The sequence below is a fragment of the Thamnophis sirtalis genome, unplaced genomic scaffold, assembly GCF_051295495.1.
Source record: "Thamnophis sirtalis isolate CommonGarterSnake01/CBP01778 unplaced genomic scaffold, rThaSir2_p1.2 scaffold_14, whole genome shotgun sequence".
NCBI classification, from domain to species: domain Eukaryota; kingdom Metazoa; phylum Chordata; class Lepidosauria; order Squamata; family Natricidae; genus Thamnophis; species Thamnophis sirtalis.
Window position 1 is genome coordinate 28,110,788 of NW_028261394.1, and position 22,407 is coordinate 28,133,194.

The window sequence follows — 22,407 nt, forward strand, 5'->3', positions numbered from 1 at the left end:
GGAATAGGAGAAGAAGAAGAAGAAGAAAGGAAGAGATACAGAGAGAGAGACAGAGAGACAGACAGACAGACAGAAACAGAGAGTGACAGGAACACACAAACACAGAGAGAGAGAGAGAGACAGAGAGACCGAGAGAGACAAAGATAAACAGAAAGACAGAGGCAGAGAGAGACAGAGAGAGGGAGGGAGAGAGAGAGATAGCAGCTGATCCAGAGATAGAAAGATTCTGTATCTGCCGGTGTTACATCCAGCCACACCAGGAAAGGTAGGAATTCCATTTTTCTCTGAAACCAGATCTCAATACCAGCAAGAGGCATTTGCAGGGTGACCTACCAAGAATCCTTTCCCTTCGGAGCAGAGATTCCTCCTCTTTCCCCTCCTGCTTTCTCACCGCAGCTCTGCAAAAAGAGGAAAAAGGCTCGTCAGCCTTTTTTTTTTTAACTTTCCAGAAAGCCTGAATGGATGAAGTCACTTCCTTGGATTTCACACACCCCGTTTTTTTTTGAATTTGCAATTCAAGCCTAGCATAGTCACTGACCTTCGATTCTCCGGCTCATTATCTTGGCTCATAAAAAGTGTGTTTGTTCTGCTTCCGCACTTGCTAGAAAACATTTCAACATGAAACACAGAACACGTCACTGAAGGGAGGAGGGCTGCTTAGAGAAACACCCAGATTTTTCTTCCGCAAATAAACGGTTCCGTCTCTCGCATGTATCCTGAGGGTATTCCTGCCTTCACACAGCGTGAAGGTCACATTTTGGATTTATTCCTTGGATTCTAATCCAATTTAGAATTTAGGTCCAGTCATTGAAGCTCTCTGGGTAATTGACAAGGCAATACACCAAATATATAATCCAATTTGAATGCAAACAATTATAATAAGAGAGGAGAGAAACTGTCTCAGCTGGCTCAGGGGTTCGAATGCAGTATCGCAGGCTGACTCTGCCCACTGTCAGCAGTTCGATCCTGACCAGCTCAAGGTGGACTCAGCCTTCCATCCTTTCAAGGTGGGTAAATGAGAACTCAGATTGTTGAGGGCAAATAGGCTGGCTCTGTAAACCACTTAGAGAGGCTGTAAAAGCACTGTAAAGTGGTATATAAGTCTAAGGGCTATTGCTATTTTCTTTCCTTCCTCCCTCCCACCCTCCATCCATCCATTCATGAATGATGCACAGTGGTTCGAACGCAGTATTGCAGGCTAATTCTGCCGACTGTCAGCAGTTCAATCCTGACCGTTTCATGGTTGATGCAGCCTTTCATCCTTTGGTCGGTAAAATGAGGAGCAAGATCCCATTCTTACTTAACAACTGCAGACAGCAAGCATGCAACCGAAAAATATCATCTTCATTTAAAGACCCCATAATCCCTTGCGGGATGGAGTCTGGGCAACTGAATGGAGCTAGCAGAATGTTTTAATGGCCGGATGCCCTTCCCTGTTGCCAATACGGAGTTTTGTTCAGCTGATATATTCTCAGTGTGTGCCCACAGAGAGAAATATCTGCCTCTACCAAGGATCGAACTCCTGATTGTGAGGCGAGAGCTTCACCTCTAGGCCACCACACCACTCCATACAACTGGAAAACATATACCTCTTAAAATACGGTATATACTGGCAGTAGGAAAGAGCACAAGGAGGCCCAGCCTATTATACGAGATGTGGGGTGAGCCAATACTGCTGGGGAGACCTCGATTCTCCAAATAATCCACTCCTGTTCCATATAGGGTTTTATAAGTCATTTTATGATCCTCTGCAATTATGATGCATCAGTTCCTGTTACGCTCCAAAGTTTACGATGGGAGGCAAAAGTAAATTAAAACATATATAAAATGATTGCCGGCACAGAAGTCCTCATAAAAGCAAAAGGTATTTTTGTCAATTTGCTGGGACGGGGAAAAAAAGGACTTTAGAAATGTTTCTTTCTCAAAAGGTGCTCATCTCCGTTTCAAAGCCGAAGAGCCAGCTTTGTCCGAAGACATCTCCGTGGTCATGCGGCTGGCTTGATTCAATGCCGAAGGCGCACGGAATGCTGTTCCCTTCCCACCAAAAGTGGTCCCTATTTTTCTACTTGCATTTTTTACGTGCTTTCGAACTTGGCAAAAGCTGGGACAAGTAACGGGAGTTCACTCTGTTACGCGGCACTAGGGATTCGAACCGCCGAACTGCCGACCTTTCTGATTGACAAACTCAGCGTCTTAGCCACTGAGCCACTGCATCACCTTTCTGCCTAGTACAACTGCACAATTTTGAGTAACTGAATAAAAAAGTCTTTATAGCTTGGCCGGTAAGAGCAAAGTCTAAAATCCTGCCTCAAATGTCAGAAAAACCAGCCCAATAAAACCCATAAGGAGGCAAATCAGAGGATGGAAGGAGGTTCTAAAAAAGGGGTCTCCAACCTTGGCAGCTTGAAGCCTGGTGGACTTCAACTCCCAGAATTCCCCAGCCAGCTGGCTAGGGAATTCTGGGAGTTGAAGTTCGCCAGGCTTCAAGCTGCCAAGGTGGGAGACCCCTGTTCTAAAACAGCCATGCAACATGTATACTGTATGATTTACTGCCCCCAGTGGCTGATCTCTGTACTGAAGGCAAAATACAGGCAACATATAAACCATTCATTGAATGACTGTTTAAAGTTACAGTGCCACAGGGGAAAAAAAAGTTTATGACTGTTTTTCACACTTACGACAGTTGCTAGACTGAACACTCAACTATCTGCATCTACAGGATACTCTGGGAATTATTAAGGAGGGGCTGCCCTCACCTTCTTTCTCCCACATGTGATATCTGGGCTTATGCTACTGGAATACACCTTCCCCTCCTGGGGATTTCCACCCATCCACCCCTTTATAACAGGCAAGGAGAAGGGAAATGCTTACACTTACAATAACAGTAGTATTTGTACTCAGAGGTTGGGGGCTTGACAGGTTGTTAATCATTCTATCATCATAATGACAATAACTGCCCTCTTCTTCGACTGGCTGGGTATGCAATAGCCAGTTAAGCCAGCAGTAAATCCTAGATCAGTGATGGTGAACCTTTTTCCCCTTGCACACGCTCACATGCCCATCCCCATAATTTAATGTCCCTCCCTGCACCTCGCCCTCTGCGCATGCATGCGTGACCCCCTACCCCTCCACTGTACCGCACATGAGCACACAACTTTCTTGGAACCTGGAGAGGGGCGGAAACAGCCCAACACAAAAAAACGGAAGTTCAGGAATGGACTTCTGGGTTGCCCGTTGGGCTGTTTTTCTCCCTCCTGTGCCAGGCAGGGCCATTTGTTAGGGGCACGCGGGGTGTTGCCCTGTCAGCTCCAGCGCTCACGGACACCCTGCTAGCTGACTTCGGCGTTCATTTTCGGCTGTTTTTCACCCTCTGGAGGCTCCCCTCTGGAGGGCAAAAAACAACTCAACACACAAACTGGAAGTTCTGGAATGGACTTTTGCATGTTGGGCTGTTTTTTCCCCTCCGGAGGCTTTAGGAGACTTCTGTGAAGCCTCTGGAGGGAGAAAAACAGCCCTACGGGTAAGCTGAAAATCCGTTCCCAAACTTCCAGGTTGCCGCTAGGGCCATTTTTTGCCCTCCGGAGGCTTTGGGGGGGGGGGAAGCCATTTTTGCCCTCCCCAAGCTCCTAGAAAGCCTCTGGAGCCTGGGGAGGGCGGAAAACGGGCCCACTGTGCCATTGCGCACCAAAAGGGGGGGGAGGTTGCGAGTGAATGCGCGGGGGTGGGTGGGTGTCGCACGTGCATGCGCCTGGGGGGGTCGCATGCATAGAATTATGGGTGTGGGCACGCCCGTGCATGACCCCCCTGCGCTCCCCCCCGCTTTTGGCACGCAATGGCAAACATGTTCACTGTCACTGATATAGACCTTATTTATGAAGCTTGCAGTACCTATGTCAACCACCAGGGACAGTATGTCTTATAGGTTCAAAACATTCCACTATTTTCTCCACTGGGGCTGCAATACCCCACCCAGCCATCTGGGGCAGAATGTTCTATCTATACCAGAGGTGTCAAACTCAAGGCCCAGGGGCGGGATTCAGCCCATGGGGTGCTTAGATATGGCCCCCGTGGCTGTCCTGGAAACAGTGAGGGACCGACCCACAATGCCTCTGCCAGTGAAAACGGAGCTCGGAAGGGCCACGACCAGCCCTCCTGAGCTCCATTTTTGCTGGCTGAGGGTTGCCGGAGGTAACCTTCCTTCCTTCTTTCCCACTTAGTACTATCACTTAGACCTCCCATTTGGGTTTTTGAGCGCATGCACTAAAATACATCCCCCAAAAAACAAGCCCTCCACGAAAATATTGTAACACAGCAGCAGCCATGAGGTAACCACACTTGCCGCTTCCTGCACCTCAAAAATAATAAGACCTCCCCGAAAATAAGGCCAAGCACTTATTTTGGGGGTCAAAAGAAAATAAGACCCTGTCTTATTTTCAGGGAAACACGGTATATACTGCTTCACAGTGCTTTGCAGCCCTTTCTAAGCAGTTTAGAGTCAGCATATTTCCCCCAACAATCTGGATCCTCATTTTGCCACCCTCTGAAGGCTGAATCGACCTTGAACCAGTCAGGATCAAACTACTGTCAGTTGGCAGAGTTAGCCTGTAACATTACATCCATGGCTCTGAACGTTCACAATGAACGATTGAGGGAACCTCGGAACCGGAGTTTTCTAAGAACAGATTGAACAACCATTTGTTCAGAATGGTATATAGCAGTGGTTCTCAACCTGTGGGCCGGGACCCCTTTGGGGGTCGAACGACCCTTTCACAGGGGTCACCTAAGACCATCGGAAAACACATATTTTCAAAAAAATATGGAAAACATAAAATAATTTTATGGTTGGGGGTCACCACAACATGAGGAACTGTATTAAAGGGTCGCGGCATTAGGAAGGTTGAGACCCACTGGTATATAGGGTCTCCTGCCTGAGCAGGGGGTTGGACTAGAAGACCTCCAGGGTCCCTTCCAATCCTCTTATTCTATTCATTAATCAATGGGACTGCTTGCCTTTAAAAGTTGCAGGTGGTTCATCACTGGAGTTTTTCCAGAAGAGATTGGACAACTATTTGCCAACTTCTGCTTGAGCCTGGGGTTGGGCTAGAACAGTGTTTCTCAACCTTGGCAACTTGAAGATGTCTGGACTTCAACTCCCAGAATTCCCCAGCCAGCATTCGCTGGCTGGGGAATTCTGGGAGTTGAGGTCCAGACATCTTCAAGTTGCCAAGGTTGAGAAACACTGGGCTAGAAGACCTCCAAGGTTCCTTCAAACTCTATTGTTCATGATTCTAAGTCCACATATCTAAAAGGTTAGGAAACCTACGGGGGGGTGGCAGGGTCAGTCAAGATATGAGTCAGGTTGCTTCCTCATCAGGACTGGATGCTGCCTCCTGCCTAGCTTTCTTCAGTACCACTGGTTGGCCTCTGTATGACAAGCTCTCCTGGTTAAAGGGTTGGCAACTTTAAGCCTGGAGGACTTCAATTCCCAGAATTCCCCAGCCAGCTTTGGAAACTCAGAAAGCTCAAAGTGCCCAAAGAGGGGCTGATTAATGGGTTCCACCACAAAACCGCGGTAGACAAAAGCGCGCTCGACGAAAGCACGTACGTGACGTCATCACAGTGCAACGAAAACATCGCGCTGTGAGCGGTAAATTTAAAATTAAAGCGAAAACCTTACCCTAACCCCCCAAACCTAACCCTAAACCTAACCCTAAACCTAACCCTTAACCTAACCCTAAACCTAACCCTAACCCTAACCCTTAACCTAACGCTAAACCTAACGCTAACCCTTAACCTAACACTAAACCTAACCCTAACGCTTAACGTAACCCTAAACCTAACCCTAACCCTTAACCTAACCCTAACCCTTACCTTTATGTGAATCGGCTTGCTTTAATTTTATTTTAATTTCAATTTAATTTATTTTTAATTTTTTTCGTCGCGCTGCTGATGATGTCAGGTACGCGCTTTCGTCGAGCGCGGTTTTGTCTACCGCGGTTTTGACGGGTCACGGATTAATGATTGAGTCTGTCATCTGCACTTCCATAACTGTCTGGTTTGGCTCTGCAACCCAACAAGACAGAAACAGACTTCAGAGGATAATTAGAACTGCAGAAAAACCAATGGCTGCCAACCTGCCTTCCATAGAGGACCTGTCCATTGCACGAGTCAAAAAGAGGGCTGGGAAAATATCTACAGACCTCTCGCATCCTGCTCTCAAAATGATGCTATAGAGCACTGAACACCAAGACAACTAGACACAAGGACAGTTTCCCCCCCCCCAGGCCATCACTTTGCTAAACAAATAATTCCCACAACACTGTCAAATTATTTACTAAGACTGTATTACTGTTATTCTTCTCCTCCTTCCTAGTACCTATCTCTCCCCACTTATGACTATAACCATGCTGCTCGTATCTTTACAATTTATACTGTTCTATTTGTTTCCTAGTATGATTTGATTGCTTATTAGTAATCTATGGCTATCACTAAGTGTTGTATCTTATGATTCTTGATGAATATATTCTATTTTATTTCTCTTTATGTACACTGAGTTTATGCACCAAAGACAAATTCCTTGTGTGTCCAATCACACTTGGTCAATAAAGAATTCTATATCTCTATATTCTACCTACCTAACAGCAGGAAAAGCCAAGGCCGAATTTCTCGCCATCCTCCCGTCCTGCCTTGCAAGGAGATCGCTTCCTAATAAGGTAGGCAAGAAGGACGTCCCTGACTCTCCTCTGATTGGCCGAGAATCGCCTAGAAGGAATTTGCCTCTGCATCCCTCCATCGCTCAACCAACGAAAGCGAGCCGGCCGGGTCGGATTGACAGCTCCTCCGGCCAATGGCGCCGAGGCGGCTCGGGAATTCTTCGCTGACTACAAAGTAACTTGGCGCTTCCGAGTTTTTTTGAATGGGCCGCTTCCATTCACGGGCCGGTGGCGGGAAAAGAGCCCCCCGCGCCACTTCCCGGCTCCGTAGCTGACCAGGGAACAGCGCCCGATCCTATCCCGGGTGAAACTGAGCCCCGATCCTATCCCGGTGAAGCTGCACCCGAGGAGGCGCGAAAAGTGTTGACGCTGCAAGGCGGAAGGCGGACTCGGCTACTAGAGGAGCGCCCGTGGACGCGGGTAGGCATCGAGGGAGAGAAGGAAAGGAGGGGAGGGTTTGCGGGGCCGTGGGACTCGGGGTAGGGGGGGAAACCTCCGCTCGGATTAACCCGAGTGGCCGATCGCGGGGTCGGGCTGGGGGATTCGAATTCGTGGGCTGCCTCCCGTCGACCTCCGAGGGGGGTGGTCTTTCCCCGCGAGATCTCCCGTGGGGAACCCAGACGGGGTTGCGGGACGATAAGCATGGCAACCCGGGTTGGTTTGGCGATCACTTCCCGGGTCCCCGCGTGTCGTGGGAATGCGGCCCGAGCACCCTTTACTTGGCAAAGGAGGGTTGGGGAAAAAAGTGGGGAGGGGGGATCCGGAGTAGTGGTCCATCTGTCCGGATCAAGCAGTTGGCTTTCCTCTCTCTGCGATTCCGCCCTTGCCGCACCCGGGTTCGCGAACCCAGCCGGTTCCTTTCCCCGCCAAGCGCTTCCTCCTCCCTGGCCTCCCCCGTGGGGGTCGGAGGCCCCCTTTATCCCACCCACCACTTGCAGCTGTTTCCAGATGTCGCCTCCTCGGGGGGGCCGGACAGAAGCGGGGCCGGGAGTGTGGTGTGGGGAGCCCTCTGGAGCGGCCACCAGGATCCCCGGGTCCCCCACCCACGTGTCGGGCTGGTGGGGGGAGCTCCCTGGGAGTCCAGGGAAAAGTGAAAGCGGGGCGCGGTTCTAACCTGCAAGGGCGGGGAGCAAATAGGGGGGCGATTCTGCTTTCACTTTCTGTGGGGTAACGGAAAGAGGCCCGATTCCTAGCACGGTAGTGGGAATGGAAGCGCTTCCCCGAGCGGGGCGATCAGGGCCTTTTCCGGGAAGAGGAGGCGGCGGCGGGGATGGGAGGGGACTCCCTTCCAAGCAGCGCTCGGTCGTCGGATTCGGTCCTGGGGGAAGGGGCTCCTTGGCCCGGCGTAAGAACGAGGCAGGGCGGCTTGCGGGACTTGGAGGTTGTTATTCCGGAATAAAGCCATTTAAACCCAAGTTGTGCTTTTGGTACTGATCTGGTTTCTATCCCTCCAGCTGCCCCCAAGGATTCACCACGGATCCCCCAGATTTCTCTTGCTAAGCCAAAGAGTTGTGAAGGAGAATTTTGCTCCCCGTTTTACGACCTTCCTTGCCGCAGTTCTTAAGTGAATCGCTGCAGCTCTTCAGTTAGTCACAAGGTTGTTAAGTGAATCTGATTTTCCCCCTTGTGGCAAAAGGGGCATCACATGACCTTGGGACATTGCAATCGTCATAAGTGTGAACCAGTGGGTCAAACTTCTAAATTTTGATCACATGATCCTGGGGATGCTGTAAAGGTCGTAACTGTGAAAAATAGTCGTAACTCACTTTTTTCAATGCCGTTGTAACTTTGAATGGTCGCTAACTGAACTGTTGTAAGTCAGGGACAGCCTTTTTTAACAGACAGAGTTGGAAGGGACCTTATAGGTCAGTGATGGCGAACCATTTTTGCCTCGGGTGCCAAAAGCAGACATGTGCGTGCAGCCCCCACCCCCATAATATAATGCCTCCCCCCCCCCCGGCGCCGTGCCCACTGCGGGCTAAACAAATGGTCATAAGTCCAAAACTAGCTGCAGTGACATCTTCTGAAGTGCTGAGCTGTTTGCAACGGAAAATTATGGGGAAGCTAATAAATGATCAGGCTTTGACTAAGAACTGAAGGGGTGATTGAGTGAGCCGAAGAGTTCTCCAGAAATTCAGGTGGAAATCTAAAGGTGAGGCCCATCACCTTGAGACTGGGGAGGGCTAGAATTCAGATGTCTCTATCTGGACTTGGATTCCTAAATGTGCTAAGTTGTAATTTGGTTAGTGTACAGGTAGTCCTCAACTTTCAACAGTTCACTTAGTAACCAAAGTTACAACGGCACCGAGAAATAGTGATTTATGACACCTTTTCACACTCACGACCATCCCCAGCCTCCCCATGGTCAGGTGATCAAAATTTCAGGCACTTGGCAACTGGCCCATATTTATGACGGTTGCAATGCCCCAGGGTCATGTGATCCCCTTTTGTGACTTTCTGATTAGCAATTGTGGGGGGAGAGAGCCAGATTGCCTTAATGACTGTGTCACGAATTTAATTGCAGTGATTCACTTAACAATGTAAAGGTCATAAAACCGGTGAAAAACTCACTTCGCAATTACCTTGTTTAGCAGTGGAAATTTGGACCTCAATTGTGGCCGTAAGTCAAGGACTACCTGTACCATGCAAACCTATCCATCTCTATCTATCTATCTCTCTCTCTCTCTCTCTATCTCTATCTATCTATCTATCTATCTATCTATCTATCTATCTATCTATCTATATATATATATATATATATATGTTGTATTTGTGCTGATAAATAAATAAAGGGAGACTAGTATAGATCTATTTCAAGCTATTTAGCTCTCATCAGCTAGCCATACCCTTACTGGGAATCTTCCTCCCATATTTGGGCATACCAGGGGGTTGTAACTATATATACGTGTGTGTGTGTGTGTGTGTGTGTGTGTGTTTTATTTGTGCTGATAAATAAATAAATAATATACTGTCTATATCTATATATCTATCATAGGAATCCTCAAAATATTTCTCTCTCTATTCTCAAAACATCTCTATCGTCTGTCTGTCCACCCACCCATCCATCCATCCATCTCTCTACATCTCTATATATCTTTATCTCTATATCATCTATCTATATCTATATATCTTTCATAGGAATCCTCAAAACATTTCTCTCTCTCTCTCTCTCCTCAAAACATCTTCATCATTCCTGTTCATCCCTCCATCCATCCATGGAATCCTCAAAACATTTTTCTCTCTCTTTCTTTCACCTCAAAAAAATCTCCATCATCTCCATCCATCCTTATCTATCTTTCCTTCTATCTATCATCACTTAATCCATTTACTTAAAACCTGTTCTAGATGTAAAGGTCATAAAACTGGGGCAAAACTCACTTAACAATTATCTCGTTTAGCAATGGAAATTTGGGGCTCAGTTGTAGTCCTAACTCGAAGGCTACCTGTATACCTGCACCATGCGAACCAAGTCATTTATTGTTTATTCAATAAAGTAAGGAAAACCGAGAGAAATGTACTTTCATACTTCCAAGGTTCTTTCAGTGTTCCTTTACAAGAAAGTAGAATTAAGCTCACCTAGTTGTAATTCCATGGTGGCGCAGTGTTTAAAGCAGTGTTTCTCAACCTTGGCAACTTGAAGATGTCTGGACTTCAACTCCCAGAATTCCCCAGCCAGCGAATGCTGGCTGGGGAATTCTGGGAGTTGAAGTCCGGACATCTTCAAGTTGCCAAGGTTGAGAAACACTGCTTTAGAATATGGTACTGCAGGCTACTTCTGCTGACCATTGGCTGCCAACAGTTTGGCAGTTCGATTCTTACTGGCTCAAGGCTGACTCAGCCTTCCCTCCTTCCGAGGTGTATAAAACGAGGACCCAGATTGTTGTGGGCAAGAGGCTAACTCTGTAAACTGCTTAGACAGAGCTGTAAAAACACGTGAAGCGGTATATAAGTGCTATTGCAATTGCTATCTATCTCTATGTCTATTTATTATCTGTCTGTCTGTCTATCTATCTATATCTAATCTATCTATATTTAAGAGCCGTGGTGGTTAGAATGCAATGCTGCTGGCTGCCAACAGTTTGGAAGTCTGATTCTCACTGGCTCAAGGTTGCCTCAGCCTTCTGTCCTTCTGAGATCAGTAAAATGGGGACCCAGATTGTTGGAGGTGATATGCCGACTCCGTAAACCCCTTAGAGAGGGCTGTTAAAGCACTGTGAAGTGATATATAAGTGCTATTGCTCTTCCATCCATCCATCCATGATGTGCAGTGGTTAGAATGCAGTATTGCAGGCTGACTCTGCCCACTGCCAGCAGTTCGATTCTAAGCAGCTCAAGGTTGGCTCAGCCTTCCATCGTTCCAGGGTGGGTACCCAGTCTGTTGGGGGCAAAAGGCTGACTCTGTAAACCACTTAGAGAGGGCTGTAAAGCACAGTGAAGCGGTATATGTCTCAGTGCTATTGGTATTTGCTATTCTTATGTGCTTTAGCTCCCAAGGTTGACATCAACCTTGCAGGCATCCAAAGTACATTTCTCCCCCACCCCTTCTCCATAGTGAGGGAGGAGGAGTATCCAGAATGGGTTGATCTTGTCCTCTCATGATTGGATGAGTCAGATAAGCTCTTTGGGCAACGCCCCCTGGCCACCAGGTATTCCCCAGTTATTGACTCATCCACTCACTGGAAAGTGCACCATTCTGGATCTCCAGTAATTTACAAAGGATTAAGGAAAATAAGCTTGGACCTGGCGAATCTTGCCTCCCTACATCGTGCACAGCCTCCTCCTGCAAGGACTGGACTGCCACAAGCCCCCTGGGGTGGCACGCTACCCTGGCCACTGAGTGATACCGGAGTCACTCAGTGAGGACCTTTGCCGGGCAAGCAGGAGGAGAGGGTGGTGTTACGACTGGATCCGTCCTTCATCCCCAAGGTGTGCCCCTGCTTCCATCGAACCCAGGAACTGATTTGCCCAACTTCTGTTGTAAATGTGTTTTTATTTTCCATTTCATTTTCGTACAGTCACATATGTACTGTGCATAACCGGGGCCATATAACATTAAACAATAAACACAGCCATTCCTCTTGTCGACAATACCCCCCAAAATAGAAACCCAATGTACCTCTTCAACCCTCCATACGCCCTTTCTTTCGCCCCCCTCCAACTTTCCTTCTTCCCTCCATCATTCCCCTCTACCCTACTTCCCCTCCCCCTCTACCACTCCTCTCTCCCGATACACTCCCTCCCTTCTCCCCCTCCCTCCAGTCCTCTCTCCCACCCTCGCTACCTCTCTTTCTTCTATCCCTCTACTCCTCCCTTCAGTGTATTTCTACAATCTATTAATATATTCAGCTTGTCCTATTTTTACAGTGGAATTAAAGAGCAACAGTATACAAGTGCCGTCACGTTACTTTAAAATCTAGCACATACTATATATCCCCCCTCCCCCCTAACACCCCACCTCCCTTCCCCCCCCCGACTTCCCAGAGCCCGTAAACGGTATAGATTTTTAACAAACACAGTCTAAAATATATTGAGACAAAGGAAATAAAAAAAAAGAAGTTAATAACATCTCTGCATTGAACTCAGCTTCTTCCTGTTACACTAGCTTTGAGCAGTTTAGATTATTCCTAATCTTAAGCATAGGCTATCTGTAATTTCTTAGTCCCATATTTGTTTTGTATATAGTCAATCCATTTTTTCCAGTCTCGTTTATATCTCTCATTTGCAACTTCTGTCCAGACCCTTCTCACCCTTTGGAGAAGAAGTGGCACACTCTGGGCGTAAGGAGGGCTCTGAGGATTTACCTCAGGAGAACCAGGCCAAACAGGAAATCCGAAGATCTGTTTGTCTCCTTCCAATCAGGATCCCTGGGTAACCAGGTAACTTCCACCACAATAGGCAGGTGGTCGTGAACCTGCATTGCCACTGCATACCAATCACAGGGCTTACAGACACCAACCATATCACAGCTCATTCCATGCGGAGCGCAGCCACATCCAGGGCCTGGGCCACGCAGGCATCCCTGGCCAAAATCTGCAGGGCAGCCACGTGGGCTTCCCCCTCTCCCTTTGTTAGGAACTATAAACTGGACTCTTTTGCCTCGGCAGAAACCTCATTTGGCCGCAGGGTGTTGCAGGCGGTTCACAGGGCGGGGCCCACGCCTCAACTGACATGAGTTGTGGGCATGTGGCATCAGGGGTCTCCCTCCCTAGGGACGTGCAGGCTTTGGTACGTCCCATTCTGGATACTCCTCCTCCCTCACTATGGAGAAAGGGCGTTGGTACTTACCTGATATGCCTCTTCTCATAGTGGGGGAAGGAGTATCTAGCCCCTCCCTGACTATGTTTGTATGACTAAGTGTAATGTTCATTGTTTATAAAGTTATATAAATATTGATGTTGGAAACATTAAAAGCTAAGAACTGAATTAAGAGTCTGGAGTGAATGGTGTAACGAGTTGGATAGAGTTCTTCGCCAATAACTGGAGAATACCTGGTGGCCAGGGGGCGTTGCCCAAAGAGCTTATCTGACTCAATCCAATCATGAGAGGACAAAGTCAACCCATTCTGGATACTCCTCCCCCCCACTATGAGAAGAGGCATATCAGGTAAGTACCAATCCCCTATCTCCTTTACAACCCACGAAACTAGGGAGGGTCTCTTCTGAGCCTCTTGCCCCGTTCATTGTCGATTTCCTTGGCAATCTCTTCGCTCAATCTCCCAAGGTCTTTCCCACATCCCACTGCAGACGTTACTCATTCAACATTGCAACCGTCACCAGTGTGACTCAGTCCCCAAGCGTCCGAATTTTCATCACGTGACCATGGGGACTCTGCAACGGCTGTAAGTGTGAAAACGATTGTGAGTCACTTTGGTCACTAAATGAGCTGTTGTAAGTTGAGGACTACCTGTAGTTGATGACGAGGATGTTTTAGGGCGTCTCTGGTGACGGCTGATTTGTGTTTCATTTCAGGAGGGACGTCCAGGATGGCGGACAGCATAGATGAGTGGGTGGGCTGTGCTTACCTCTTTCTCCAAGCAACCTCGGAAGGTGACTCTCTACCTACACTCTACAGCCACCCACATCACAGGTTCAAGATATACCAAGCGTTGAAGACGGCATTGACAGGTACATCAATAGCGTTCGCCCTGGTCCATCTTCCCCACGTGTTTATGGTCAGAGGGAATCGGTTATCTAGTTCTTGGCTAAGCAACTGAGATTTTTTTTCCTTCTGAGTTCAAAATGCTTTCCACCTCTAGCCTGTGTAAATAAAAATAAAAATGGTGGAAAAAGTTACCGAAAATGAGAAAGTAAAGATTTTGTAGGACTTTTGGATACAGACGGATCGTCATTTGGAACACAACACACCAGATATCACAATTGTAGAGGGCCAAAGCGTACAGTTTAACGACATCGCAGTACTAGGAGATGCCAGAGTTGAAGAAAAAGAACTGGAAAAAAATCCCATTTTTTTCCATGATTATGGATGACACCTACAGTATATGTTATTAATCATAGCTTACAAAACAGACAAATAATCAAGTTCTAGACACGATACACTCGTCAATAGGCAAGCACGGGGTTGAAGTCCAATCCAAAGAGGAGGGCAATATGTCCTTCCAGCCATCAGAACTGATGAAGCTTCTAGGATAGGAAGCAAAACGTTTTCTTCATCTTCCTCAAGGCAAAAACAGTCCAGTTGCCTCTTGAGGAAACAAAAAGCATCTTTGAGACATGAGGGCAAAATGTTTTCATGTCAGCATCCACAACCTAGGGCCCTGATGGTGGAGCTATGGCATGCGTGACCAAAGTGGCCATGTCGCCTGGCATGTGCCGCATCGCCCGTCCCTCTTCTGAGTTTCTGGTGCGCATGCGTGCGTAACGATCAGCTGGCCCTTGTGCGTTCAGTAGTGCCGGAAACTGGAAGAGGTGGTTGGTCTTCCATGTTCCAACGTGAGCATTATGCACCGGCCGGCTGACCATCACATGTGCATGCGCACCAGAAACCGGAAGACTAGCTGGCCTGCGCACATCAGAAACTTAGAAGTTCATTTTCCGGCAGGCCCATGCCCCCTGGGTAGCTCCTCTTCTTCTTCCTTGGAAGTGGTCCTAAGCTGACCTTCCCACAAGCTTCTCCTCCAGAGCAAACTTATTCAAGGACGTAGCCACAACCTGTAGCAGCATTTTTCAAACCTGGCAACTTTAAAAGGCATGGGCTTCAAATCCCAGAACTCCCTAGTTGAAGTCCACACATCTTAACATTGCCAAGTTTGAAAGACACTGGCTTAGATCTTCTGCTGGAGCAACCATCCGACTCATCTTCCATTTTTCCTTTTCTTTCTTCCACAGATTCTGTGGGCTTTAATAGGGTGGATATTCTGAAGATCCAGTGTAGTGACAATGATTTGATCGTCCAGCTCAAATTCTGCAAGAAAGAGAACTGCAGAAAGTTCCTGCAAAGCTACAAGAATGGAAATTTTCACAGAGCTCTTCAGTTGACAATAAACTCCTGCTTCCCCATGCCCAGCCTAGGGTTACTCAAGACAGAACTGAGGGCTGGTGCTGACAAGTTGGATTCCATCATCCAAGAAGAAGAACGGTGTCTAGAAAGCATCTCTCGGGAGAAGGTAAGTGTCAGACTTTGAAATGGGTGGCTTGTTGTCACTTGGGAGAGGCAGCCACTAAAATGCAGGTCCTGTGTCTACATAAACAAAAAGTCCCATTGGCTTCTTGAAAGCCTCCAGGGTAGAAGCTCCCACAACTTCTGAAGGCAACTTCTGTTCCATGGGTGATTGTTCTCACTGTCAGGAAATTCCTCCTTATTTCCAGGTTGAATCTCTCCTTGGTCAGTTTCCATCCATTATTCCTTGTCTGCCCTTCGGGCGCCTTGGAGAATAGCTTGACCCCTTCCTCTCTGTGGCAGCCCCTCAAATATTGGAAGACTGCTCTCCTGTCTTCCCTGGTCCTTCTCTTCCCTAGACTAGCCATGCCCAGTTCCTGCAACCGTTCTTTGTATGTTTTAGCCTCCAGTCCCCTAATCCTCTTGGTTGCTTGTCTCTGCACTTTTTCTAGAGTCTCAACCTCTTTTTTATAGTGTGGTGACCAAAACTGGATGCAGTACTCTAGGTGTGGTCTTACTAAGGCTTTAAAGAGTGGTATTAGTATCTCTTGATCGACAATCAACTGTGCCGCACGATTTCTAGCGAATACAGACGATTGTCGCACAGCTAATGGTCGGAACTACCGGTTTGCCTGAATCAGTAGCATTTTTTTTACTACTGGTTTGGACAAACCGGTAGCATTTCACCTCTGCTCTGAATTCCCTTCCAACTCTGTTATTCAGATTAGAAAATGCATGCGGCAAAGGTAGAACATAGTTTACCCCCTATGTCTTCTTTTGAAGCCGGATCATCTTCCAGACGAAGCAGTAACAGACCTGGAAGAACGTTTCAAGAGTTTTTCCTTTGGACGAAGTGCCTCTCCACCTTCGGGAGGAACGGCCTCTGGAGAGATGTCCCTCCCCACTTTAAATTCCGTACCTCCATCTTTCGGGCCTCCGGAGATTTCAAAGCCTTCGGTTAAAGAAGATACCTTCTTTTTCCGGAACCAGCCATTTGGTGAGTGTATTGCAGGCAGGGGCTTGAGACCAAAATGCTGGGCAGAGATAACAAGGGGAAGGTACAGACTTATTCAGTAGGTTCTCCACAAAGACCGTACAGGTAGCTCTCAACTCAAAGCCATTTGTTTAGTGACCATTCCAACTTACAGAGGCACCAGAAAAAGTTCATTTTTCACACTTATGGCTGCTGCAGCAGTCCCTGTGGTCATGTGATCAAAATTCACAATGCTTTGGCAACTGGCACTTTCTTATGATGGTCTCAGTGTCTCAGGGTCATTTGATCCTCTTTTGGATGGTTGTCACGTTGATTCACCCTTCCGAGGTGGGTACAATGAGGACCCAGATTGTTGGGAGGGCAATAATGCTGACTCTGTAAACCGCTTAGAGCGGGCTGTGAAGCGGTATATAAGTCTAAGGGCTATTGCTATTGCTCACTGTGGTGGGCACGTTTCCACTATAATCAGAATTAGAGGACAATCCATCAGCCATCCATTATGCACAGTTGTTAGACTGAAGTATTGCAGGCTGACTCTGCTCGCTGTCAGGAGTTCAATCCTGACCAGTTCAAGGTTGACTCTACTGAGGTCAGTAAAATGAGGACCCAGATTGTTGGGGGCAAGAGGCTGACCCTGTAAATCACTTAGAGGGGGCTATAAAGCACTGTGAAACCGTATATAAGTTTAAGTGCTATTGCTCTTACCCTTCCATCCATCCATTGGTCCATCCATCCATCCATGATGAGCAGTGGGTAGAATAAAGTATTGCAGGCTAACTCTGCCCACTGCCCAGAGTTCAATCCTGACCGGTTCAAGGTTGCCTCAGCCTTCCATCCTTCCAAGGTTGGTAAAATGAGGACCCAGATTGTTTGGGGGCAAATAGGCTGACTCTGTAAACCGCTTAGAGGGGGCTGTAAAGCACTGTGAAGCAGTATATAAGTCTAAGTGCTATTCCTTCCTTCCTTCCTTCTTTCCTTCCTTCCTCCCTCCCTTCCTGTCTGTTAGAATGCAGTATTGCAGGCTAACTCTGTCCACTGCCAGGAGTTCGATTCTTACTGGCTCAAGGTTGACTCAGCCTTCCATCCTTCAGAGGTGTTAAAATGAGGACCCAGATTGTTGGGGACATCATGCTGACTCTGTAAAGTTTGCACATGGGGTAGCAGCTCTTGTACAACCTTGAAACGCCCTCCAAGAATGTGCACCCTTCCCTCCCATGGAGCTTTTAAAAATGTATTCCAGGGAGAATGAGTGCAGAGAAGAGCAACAAAGAGGATTAGCAGGCTGGCGGTGAAAACATATGAAGGATGGTTACAGGATGCTACAATGGTCATAAGTGTGAAAAATGGTCATTTTTCAGGGCTGTTGTTAACTTCAAATGATCACTGAAAGACAGAAAGTCGAGGACTGCCTGTTGTTGTGGCCCACCAGTGGCCAGCAGAGCTGGCAGCAGATTCGGACAGTGAGGAGGTTGGGGAGGAATATGGGCAGTCCTGGAGTCTGGGGAAGGCTCTCATGAGGGCTCTGTGTCGGAGGCAGAGAGGGGGCCACAGTTATATGTCAGTTATCAGCTGCCTTCAGAGGCAGACACCAGCGAGGCAGAAGAACAGCTGGAGCCTGTTCCCAGTGTGCACATGCACAGAGTTGCCAGACGAAGGGAACAGCTAAAGAACAGGGGTCCACTTGGGAGTAAGGCCACAGGTGGACGATGAATGGCCCCTCCCAGAGGAAATAAAAGAGGAGCGAAAGGGGAGTGGAGTTTGCAGGAGACAATTAGTTTGCTTAATTGGTTGGTGACTCTCCGAGACTCCTTGCCAAGTTCTGCAGATATCCGCCCGGCAGCTCCACAAGCCAGAGAAGGTCTGTGACTGTAAATCCTGCCTTTGAAAGACTTTGCTGGATGTGGAGGAGCAGAATTCACAATCAATAAAAGGAGTTTTTGTCAGGGCTTCATATTCTTGGGCAGCCTAGGTAGAACACCTGTACAGCCTTGGGGGAGAGCTTTGAGGGACACTGTACAGAACTGTAGCCTAAATATAACCTTTGTCAACGAGAGGTATGCAAGAGGTTCTATTTATATTCTGTCTCCCTTTCATAGCCAACAGAAAAATCAACCCCGATGACCACCAGACATTCGCCAAACTGGTATCCAAGAAGTGGAAACAGGTGGGCCGGTCCCTCTACCTGCAGACCAAATGCCGGGCCCTTCGGGACCCCTTCATCGATAACCTGGCTGTTGAGTACGAACGCGATGGGCTGTACGAACAAGCGTACCAGTTGCTACGCAGGTTTATTGACTCGGAGGGCAAGAAGGCCACCATCCAGTGCCTGGTGGCTGCCTTGGAAGACAATGGCCTCATCAACATAGCCGAAGAACTTTTGGGTCTCCACCAAAGTGACTTGTGATTTTTTTTTTTTTAAAGAGTCTTTTATTGGGGGGGGGGGAGACTGCTAGCTTTGTGCCTCTGTGATTGATCCTCCCACTGATCTTTCTTGCGCATCTTATTCGGTCCCTGATCAATTATGGCTTCTCCCTATGATTGCTTCCCAACAAGAATTCTGAAGATCAAACTGGAAGGTCAAGTATGGTTTCAACAAGAAATTGGAAGCATGCTCTGGAAGAGCGGAGGACCTTCTAACTGGACCTCACCAGACACTGTCAGATTCAGGAAATCTGTAGCACAGGAGAGGGTGGGTAGAATAAGAAGGAATGGGTCTCAACCTGGAAATAAGGAGGAATTTCCTGACAGGGAGAACAATTAATAACAGCTTGCTTTCTGGAGTTATGGGTGCTCCATCATGGAAGGTTCCCATGAAAAGATTGGACAGTCATTTGTCCTGGATGATGTGTGGCCTTGGACCAGTTTGACCAAAAGACCTCCAAAGTCCCTTCCAGCCCTATGATTCTCCTTTCCCCCTATCATGATCAAATGGCAGATTTAACGTTGATGTTCTCCTGGTCTTCAAGAGGCCTTCTGAGTAACTGAGGAGACCATTAGCTCAGTAAAGAACAGCCCAGATATATTTTCATTTTCAACTCATTGAGAATCCATTCATGATCTTCCTATGTGGGTGATTCAATCAGCTACAGATCGGTCACCTCCATCAATGTTGGGGAATTTATGATCCTCCAGATATCAGACAGCCAAGCAATTGATGAGTTGTTCTCTGTTTCCTTAGTAGATTTGTTATATTATTACAAACTTTCAGAAATACCTCAGGGGGACCATTTCAAGGAGATCTTGAGCTATGAGTTCTTGATTGATAGCAACTTAGTCTACTAGCTGTTGAAGGGCTTAAATCAGGGATGTCCAATCTGGCAACTTTAAGACTGGTGGACCAACTTTTAGGAATTTTCCATCCTTGCATTGCTGGCAGTCTTAAAAGTTGTGAACGTTGGAGACCCAACTGATGTTTACATTGAAAGCAAACCAATGCTTCTAAGGCAGGGAAGACTAGTAAAGATGAATCATTCATTCATAAACACAATAACTGGAGTTGAGAATGCAAGTCTGACCCCTTTAACAGATCTTTAACAGATTAACAGAGTTGGAAGGGACCTTACAGGTCATCTAGTCCAACCCTCCCTGCCCAAACAGGGCATTATTTACACTAATAGATTTTTCTACGCTGGCATTTTCAATCTCTTTAAGTTTTTCAAGAGGATGCTCCTGTACCAGTATTTTTCAGCAACTTTTTAAGAGGGTTGGAGTTGAACTCTTAAAAGTTACCAGATTAGGGAAGACTGTTCTAAACAGTTTCTGTGACTTTGGAAGTTTGTCAGCATATTTCCTTGAAACAGGACAAGTCTCAGGTATTTTGTATAAAACTGTCATATTTTCTTCAAATTCAATTTTTTTTAAAAGTAGAAATTTGATACATATATTTTTTGGCTTGAAACAAAAAAATCTTGGTCTGTGACTTTAAAAAAAAAAAGTTAAGTAGGGAAATTGAGCACATGTTCACTTTAATCTTTATAATTGCTGTCCTTAATTGCTTGCTTAGCTTAGTCTTTTAATTAGTGCTAAAACATGGAGCAACATTTAACCTATTAGCCCTATGATGCTGTAATGCTAAATCATACTAACGGTTATGATTTGACAATGATTAAAACCTCATCTCTTTTACCTTAAAATAAACCCCAAGACCATATAATGCTATAGTGCTATTTTTTAAAAAACCAAGGAGGAAACTTTCTGAAGGACTGCTTCTGTGTTGCCTAAGGCTTTTAAGTCATTGTAAATGACTGTTAACTTCTACAATTGTATTGGTTTTGGTGGTATTTCACTGTTCTTTGTTTTAATTCAAAGCAATTAAAAAGGGTAACAATTTCAATATCCCAGTTGCCTACCAGAGATTTTAATAAAGATGTGATGATATTCAAAATATATATATTGTTTCCCATCAAATCATGGACGGAATACAGGAAGGAAGAGCGTGAAAATAGTGAGCAATCGTGGCATTTAAAAAATTGGTTATAATTCTGCTTGTAGCGGAGTAGCTGAAAAACTATTGCTTAGACTTGTTTTTCCCGGCTACTACAGGTAATTGTGACTTACATTCATTTAATAACCAAAGTTACAACACCACTGAAAAAATTGGCTTATGACCCATGCTTCATACTTGCGACCACTGCAGCATCCCCATGATCACATGAACAAAATGGTAATTGACTCATTTATGACAGTTGCTGTATTTCAGGATCACATGATCCCCTTTTGTGATCTTCTGACAAGCCAAGTCAAGGGGAAGCCAGATTCACTTAACAACCGGGTTACTAACTTAACAACTGTAGTGATTCACTTAACAACCGTGACCCAAAAGGTTGTAAAAGGGGGCAAAAAAAATCACTTAAATATTTTGCTTCGAAACAGAAGTGTTGAGCTCAAATGTAGTCATAAATCAAGGACTTATTAATTTTATGCAATTTTTAAATTTTATGTTACAGAGCTTCTCATAGTGCCCCTAGTGGATATGATTGGATTTGTTTCCTTTTTAGCATTGAATGGAATCATTGTTGGTTTTTAAATCAAAATAATCAAATCAATACTCTGTTCTGCATTAAAAAGGATTGAACTGAACTATAATCAGGAGATTATAGTTGTTGCCGATTATAAAGAAATCTCTCAGTTTCACCAACCATCCCCACTTTCAAGCCCTAATAATTTCCCTTTGGATAACGAGCTGCATTTACTGCTATGATATTTTTTTTAAGTTTAACATTTTTATTGGGTTATAAAATAAGATACAAAATAGGGAAATAAATAGGAAAACAGTGGGGAGGAAGAGGGAAGTGAGGAAAGGTAAGAAAAAAAAAGAAAATGTTCACTTCCTTTTTTGACTTCCGATTCTCTTGCAGTAAAATGAGGCATTAACAACAAATCACAACTTTTTGTTTTTTTCATAATAATATGAACAAGCCATTTCTATAAAGATCTATCAGTCTAATCGATAAAACCCAAAATCAAAGTTTCATATTTTTCCCCCAACGGTCGGTCTCCTCATGGAAACAAAAGTACTGATATTCTTTGCTTTAATCAAAATAGTCAAAGCCTTCCCCCTATCCCAAGGTATTTTCCTGGGCTCCAAGATCACTGCAGATGGGGACTGCAGCCAAGAAATTAAAAGAGGCTTGCTCCTGGGGAGGAAAGCTATGGCAAATCTAGACAGTATACTAAAAAGCAGAGGCATCACCCTGCCAATGTGTATATAGTCAAGGCTACAGTTTTCCCAATTGCAATGGATGGCTGTGAAGGTTGGACCATAAGGAAGGCTGAGCGTCAAAGAATGGAGGCCTTTGAACTCTGGTGCTGGAGAAGACACCTGCATTGAGTCCCTTGGACGGCAAGGCCATCCAACTGGTCAGTCCTAGAGGAGATCAACCATGACTATTCTTTAGAAGACCAGATCCTGAAGAGGAAACTCAAAGACTTTGGCCACCTAATGAGAAGGCGGAAAGACTCCCAGGAGAAGAGCCTCATGCTGGGAACGATGGAAGGCAAAAGAAGAAGGGGACGGCAGAGAAGGAGGTGGATGGATGGAGTCAGCGAAGCAATTGGCGTGAGCTTAAATGAACTTCAGAGGAT

General features: G+C 46.2%; 2 protein-coding genes across 3 annotated transcripts in view; one reads left to right on the plus strand and one right to left on the minus strand.

Moving 5' to 3' along the window:
- LOC106548316 (F-box/LRR-repeat protein 8) overlaps nucleotides 1–6,704 on the minus strand; it is a 17,438-nt gene extending 10,734 nt beyond the window's left edge. The window contains exons 1-2 of one of the 2 annotated variants that reach the window (XM_087728838.1): nucleotides 6,636–6,704; nucleotides 334–398 (exon numbers count right to left, since the gene is read on the minus strand). The gene's annotated coding sequence lies outside the window, so the exon portion shown is untranslated. Of the gene's footprint in view, nucleotides 1–333; nucleotides 399–538; nucleotides 615–6,635 lie in introns of those variants that run through there. The other variant, XM_087728839.1, reaches the window with a different exon arrangement.
- A 172-nt stretch (nucleotides 6,705–6,876) lies between these two features.
- On the plus strand, nucleotides 6,877–20,707 carry TRADD (TNFRSF1A associated via death domain). Its single transcript, XM_087728821.1, has 5 exons — nucleotides 6,877–7,133; nucleotides 13,682–13,837; nucleotides 15,059–15,336; nucleotides 16,113–16,326; nucleotides 18,420–20,707. The coding sequence occupies exons 2-5, from the start codon at nucleotides 13,696–13,698 to the stop codon at nucleotides 18,725–18,727; spliced, it is 942 nt and encodes a 313-aa protein (XP_087584947.1). The 5' UTR covers nucleotides 6,877–7,133; nucleotides 13,682–13,695; the 3' UTR covers nucleotides 18,728–20,707.
- The last annotated feature ends 1,700 nt before the right edge of the window (nucleotides 20,708–22,407 follow it).

Coding starts and splice junctions, on each gene's coding strand:
- TRADD (XM_087728821.1), top strand. CDS start 13,696: ATGGCGGACAGCATAGATGAGTGGGTGGGCTGTGCTTACCTCTTTCTC. Junction 15,337..16,112: donor AAAGCATCTCTCGGGAGAAG/GTAAGTGTCAGA, acceptor CTTCTTTTGAAG/CCGGATCATCTTCCAGACGA. Junction 16,327..18,419: donor TTTCCGGAACCAGCCATTTG/GTGAGTGTATTG, acceptor TCCCTTTCATAG/CCAACAGAAAAATCAACCCC.